The sequence below is a fragment of the Aplysia californica genome, unplaced genomic scaffold (genome assembly GCF_000002075.1).
Source record: "Aplysia californica isolate F4 #8 unplaced genomic scaffold, AplCal3.0 scaffold00601, whole genome shotgun sequence".
NCBI lineage: Eukaryota > Metazoa > Mollusca > Gastropoda > Aplysiida > Aplysiidae > Aplysia > Aplysia californica.
This window is the reverse complement of record NW_004797871.1, coordinates 132,951-139,234: the sequence shown is the minus strand read 5'-3', so window position 1 is coordinate 139,234 and position 6,284 is coordinate 132,951. Positions and strand designations below refer to the sequence as shown.

The window sequence follows — 6,284 nt, the reverse complement described above, 5'->3', positions numbered from 1 at the left end:
CCAGTCCAGTGATGAGTGAGTTGGCTGGCGGCTGAGAGAGATGGTGCGGAGAAACATGTTGAGCCTCTCCAAAAGTGATGTACCATAGCCTTAGGCTAGGCCAAAAAGACTGTAAAGGAAGAGGAGAGTGAGCGTGTAGTGTGTGGTTTTTCGGTAATTCCCCTTTGCATTCCTATTCTGGGAACTTGCCTGCAGCAGGATTTTTGTTCTGCAACCCAAAGTCCCGCAATAGCCATTCTACTGTAATTGGTGCTACTCCTGGCACAGTGGAACTCTGATTCAACGAGGTCGCCGGGCCTGACCTAAAATCTCGTTGAATGCGAGTCGTGTTCGTTTATAGCAAATATGAGGTTTTGTGTAGATAATTACAGGCTTTGAGCAAGTAATGTATAAAGGGAAGTAACAAGTGGTGCCTGAAATTCCTGCATATTATGAGCTGTGCAAAAAAAAAGACCAATTGGTTCAAATGCACGCCTGTCATCTCGATTGTTTGCCAAAAAGTTGTACAGTGGAACTCTGATTCAACGAGAGGAGATAGATAAGATTTCCACGTTTTTTTTTCTTCTTTAAAATCAATAAAAATAACCCGGATTCAACGAGCACTTAAATTAGCGAGCTCGGATTCAACAAGGTCGCTTCCATGATGAACAGCCCCGCCGACGTGGCTTCGCTCATTTTTCTCCCAGAACGAACTTTATTTATTCCCGGAAACCTTCCATTGCTCCTGCATGGTGTATGTTTATTCACTTAGCCAATTGCTTGCGGCCTTTTTTCATACCAACACATGCGTTGTTGGCACGCGCACTTGTCTACTCTAGCTTGTGTCGGGGTCGGATGGGCGACCTGCACACGTGTGGCTGTGTGCGTGTCGGGAGGGGGGGGGGGGGGCACCAGTGGTCCGGGCATTGAACGTCGCAAATGCAAACACGTCAGTCTTTATTTTCCCCTCGGCAACTGATCATTATAATTACAATGATAATTGATAAGCTAGTCTTGACATAGACGGTAGATCTACGTAATGAATTGTGCGCTGGTCTATGGAATCAAAAGTTGCCGTATGCTAGACTCTACACAGCAACACAACTTTTTGGCAATCGAGATGACACAGATGTGCACTTGAGCGAATAGGTCTTTGTTTTTACACATCATAATATGCAGGCATTTCAGGCACTATTTGTTACTTCGCTTTACACATTACTTGCTTAGTGCCTGTAATTATCTACACAAAACCTTATATTATTTATACTATACTATAATAACGAGCACTCGGATTCAACGAGATTTTAGGTCAGGCCTGGCGACCTCGTTGAATCTTGTTGTGGAACTCTGATTCAACGAGAACTTGGATGGGTCGGGGGGAAATAGACCCACTGCTCCGCCAGCAGGAGGTGCAACCCCTTCAGGCCTTCACTGGCGATTTGTCGCCCATGGACATTTACGCTCATTGTACATGGGCGACACTTGCTTTGGTGTAGCGTCTGTCTTCTATCGTCTTTCTTCCTTCTTCTTTCGTCCTTCCCCGAGCTGACTGGGGAATAAAATTAGCCAGGGGCGGCTTGTGGGGCTAAAAAGTGGACGTGCACAATTAAGCTATCGCATGCTGAAGATAGGCCTAATAAATGAGACGGTGTATAATTTTAGAGTCTTTGGGTTGGTGTGGGAGGACCTCTTGTTTTTACTTTCATTCTTTTTACTTGTCGCTTTGATTTCTAGTATTAAATTTGTTTGTTAGCTAAACATCGATTTCGTTCATCCTGTATTGGAACTGAACACTCAAGTAATAACTTTCACTGTTCCACTACAAAACATTTCAAAGGCACAATTCATAGGACGGTCACGTTCACCTCCCTCAGGTTCACTGTCACAGTCACTTAAAATAGTGGCAAGACAGAAAATGAACCAATCACAATTCACTTGAGCACTCCGCCGGATTGCTCCGGGGCTCACATAATATTGGCAAAGAATAGCGTACGGTCTTTCTCGTTTATTTTTAGACTGCCTACTGACACTGTGGGCTATGTTTTGGCACTCTTCGGCAGGAGCACATTTGAGATGTGCCATATTAATGTACCGCCAATCTCGCTACGAGTGTCGTCATTGCTTGGGTTATCCCCAAGAGCGAATTTATAGGTCAGGTTAAACTGTTGAATATCCTATTAAAAAACTGTTGAGCTAAAGAACATGGACTTTGGCATGGCATAGTAATATTTACGGCGCTATAGACACAGAAATGACAGTTATTTATGGCGCCAGTGAGGACCTTGTTTTGATACATCTTGCTATTGTTTGTTTCTGGCTTCTTTTATTTCATTATTGTGGGTGTTTTACGTAATAGAACATTAAACATTTTTGGGCGGCACTGCACGGCCGTGCTCTAAATGTCTATGGACGAACCACGCCTGGTATTAGTAGTAGCCTATTAGTATTACTACCGATAACGGACAAGCGGACTATCCATCCAAGGAGCTTAGAACTACTGTAAACTCCTTGGGGCTATCCCAGATTTTGGGGGTTTCCGGAAATCTTGACCTACACCAAAAGTGGGCATTGCCCTACCTTTAGAGGTGAAGTTTGGTTTCATTGGTGTGCATGTACATGTATTTGTTTGGTTACCGGTATAGAGAAAACTCTCCTTGTCTTTCAATGAAAATGAACAAGGCCAAGGGGCATAAACTTTACCTTTGATTTTCTCAAAACAGCGTTTTTCGAGATAGCCTCCTGTTGCTTAAAAGTAAAAGCAACCAATTTTCTGTGCATTAAAAATGTTTAAAACTTTTGTACATAGGTTTATATTTTTTAAAATGAAACTGGATTGTTCCTGAAAAGTTGTCACAGTAACTTACTAAAGTCACTAAAATTTCATGATCTCTTCTTTTATTCACTGAAGGAGAAATAAACAAATTTGTTCCTGACTGCTAGTAGTACCGGGGTATGAGATTGAATGTGCCCCCCCCCCACCCTTTATTAATTTCGCACCACTTGTCCCAACCCCCCGTTTTATTGATTTTGGACCTCTTTTCCACACCCACCATTTATTTTATTCGCTTAGAGTAGGCTTTATTAGTTTATCTATGACAGCCTAGGGCAGGACCTTGCAGACGGACTTTGGGTTTTATTTAAAATTACCCGATAATCCCCAGGCTGCCTCAGACTCTGCAGATCTTTCACGAACACTTGAGCGCGAGTCCTCAAAAGACAAAAGCCTGACGAGTGCCCACCTGTCTTTTGATCAGGTCATCAGGGTTGTATTATTGTGATATCTGGCAACACCAGATATTTTGCCGACAGTTTGATGTGGCTCAGTTCCTTTGAAGTTACTTCAGGCAATTGTATAATTGTCAGTTGAAAATAAAATATTGACCACAGCCTAAAAATTATAGCATTTTCAATATCGGGCAAATTCTTGAAATATAGGCCGAATTCTCCAAACCCTCGTGGGAAACAGATTTCCAATCTTTTCCAGCGATATTTGCTCCTCATCCTTGTTTTTTCCTTCTTGTTCTAGTTCTAGTACCTAGATCTAATTGGTCTCGGGACGTTGACTAGAGATCATTTGAATTGCATTAGAGATGCATAACCAGATCGTGAAATAAAATTATATGTATCACAATTACAACTATTCGTGATAGTAATTATTAAGTAATGCTAATACATATTTGTATTGTAGTATAGTCTACAGTTGCCACAGTCAGGAAAAGGAACACAGTGTAACACGGGAGGTAAAAAATCACGCATCCGCCGAACTGCGCATGCGGTCCCCTTTTTTCTTTTCTTTGTAAGATTATATCCCTCGTACTACCAAAGCTGGTCCGACGCATTTGAGCTATCCGTGCTATACTATGTTTAGATCTGTAGCAGATCAAGCGCCCAGTGCCTACTTTTCATTCAGTCATGTTCCCGTTACAGGCATAAGTCTAGCTACTGGGGGATGGGGTGGGTGTTGTGATGCATTCCTCTCAGTCTGAGTTGACCCAGATATGTCAGCCTCCTACATGATTTAAATTGTGTGGATGGGGGTGTAAAAACACTACATAAAAATTGTTTATGCCCGTATGTAATTTATATAAATAATTTGAAAAAAGGTCATCTGATTCTGAACATCTGCATCGCAGTTCAGCAAGGTCTCCCTTTCCAAGACACTCATGAGGTTCCCTTTCTCAGTCCCTTAGATGAGGCAACCAAGTCACCTGGGTGCATCAATTCTGTTTCAGTTTGATAAAAGTTTTACAGCGCTCAAAAGTGCATATTATGGTCAGTTATACGAGCGAGCGAGACACTAATTGGTTGTAAATTTTGTATTCACATTAGTTCAGAGCACAGGTTTGATTTGGTCAGTTTTACTTCGCAAGTAAGATAGTATAAGTAAGAAGAATGGTTTAAGTACAAGTCAATCCTTTCTTGAATTGAAATGCATTTGTGAAGTGATGTGGCCTATCCATGCTTGGATTATTTTGATTTTGAGTCAGTGGGGAGTACAAAATAAACAAGGCACATGCATTTCTACTCCAATTTCCCTCATACAGTTGGGCACAGATAACTAGAACAAACACAGATTTAACTCAAACTCATGGATAGCTTGTTGTACAATACTTTGCTAATCCTCTACAATGTATATGTTTTGAGTTACCGGTATCTGTTACTGGTTGTATTTTGTACAAAGTAAAAGATTTGTGGGGGCAAAGGTTCTGTGCTCTGATTCCTGTATGTGTGCGTGTGTAGTACTAGTAGTAGGCCTGTGTGTATGTGGGGGGGATTAACATTCCTGTTTAAACATACAAACACAAAACAAATTATGACCAAGTTTTTATTACTTGAACTATAACAAAGCTATCTGAAGGTACATGTAATTATATACGGAACACTAAAACTGCTAACATTACATTTAATTCAAAGTAATCCTTTCAGGGCAACCAACTTGTCACTCATGTCTGTACCAACTTGTCACTCATGTTTGTATGCACACAGTGGTGGAAACTGAGACAGTTTATTTTACACGAGAGGCCAAAAATTTATTTTTTAAAATTAAATGGTGCAACATTCTTTTTTATATCAGCTATTAAACATACAAGAATAGTATAACTCTTCTTGTATCTTTTGCTTTTTTAGTTTATTTTATTTTAATAGACTAGAGTAAATACATGATGTAGGGTGCAAGAATAATTATAACTGTCATACATCCTTGAAGTAGACCAAAAAGAAAAAAATATCTATATTTCCTAAATCGAGTAACATACACTGTCCTTCAGACCACCCTCTATTCCTCCAACCCCAGCCGTCGATGATGATGACTGATACGGACAGTTCGCTACCGTACAAAGTTCTATTTAACATTTTTGACTGTTTTGAATTAAGACCATGAGGTCAGACACCAAATGAACGATTGGTTGGAGGGCACCACCGGTAGGTCCTATTTCTTTACTTTCCCTCTGTTCATTTGTCTGTCTTACTTTTTCCCAGCACTAAATGACCATTATAGTGTCGATGTGCTTCTTCTCTTTATTCAAACAAGACACCAAGTGTCCTATCTGCTCTATGGGAAATCATATGATTATTTGGAGTTGTTATAAAGATATTCAAAGAATTGCATTAGAAAAAGCTTGACATGTGAAATTCAAAAGTTTTAACATCAAATTTCTCAAAACTAAGTACTAAGCAGATAGAACTTTGTAATTCTAAGGTAGCGAGTTAAACTAAATGAGACAAAACCACCATCCCTCCTAGACAAAGTACGCTGCCAGCTGTGCCATCTTGTCTTTTGGTTTTGGCCTTCCTCTTCCTCTCCCCCTGCCACGCCCCCCTCTCCCACGCCCACCGCGGGAAGACCTCCCACCAGGGCCCCTTCTCATGGCAGCTGCATGGTGTTTCTCCATTAGGGGCTTGAACACAGGGTCGCAAAACACACAGCCACTGTGCTCTGCGGTTCCGTCCGGTAATGGGCTTTTGTCCTCCTGTTGAACAAATCAGAAAAAGTAAGTGTATGGAATATAACTCTTTAAATTTAAATTTAACGCCCCGATCAACATTAAAGTGGAACTCGGATTCAACGAGGTCGCTGGGCCTGACCTAAAATCTCGTTGAATCCGAGTGTTCTTTATAGCAAACACAAGGTTTTGTGTAGTGTAGATAATTACAGGCACTGAGCAAGTAATGTATAAATAGAAGTCACAAGTAGTGCCTGAAATGTCTGTATATTACGAGCTGTGTAAAAAAAAAAGACTGATTCGTTCAAAAGCACATGCCTGTGTCATCTCGATTTTATACCAAAAAGGTGTGTTGCTGTGTAG

General features: G+C 40.9%; 1 protein-coding gene across 1 annotated transcript in view; it reads right to left on the bottom strand.

The window, feature by feature from the left end:
* Positions 1–5,092: 5,092 nt before the first annotated feature.
* LOC101854117 (DNA topoisomerase 3-beta-1) overlaps positions 5,093–6,284 on the bottom strand; it is a gene marked incomplete in the record, with an annotated part of 36,759 nt that continues 35,567 nt past the window's right edge. Inside the window, 1 exon segment of the mRNA XM_035972177.1 lies at positions 5,093–5,945. Within this exon segment, the coding sequence (XP_035828070.1) occupies positions 5,718–5,945 (228 nt within the window).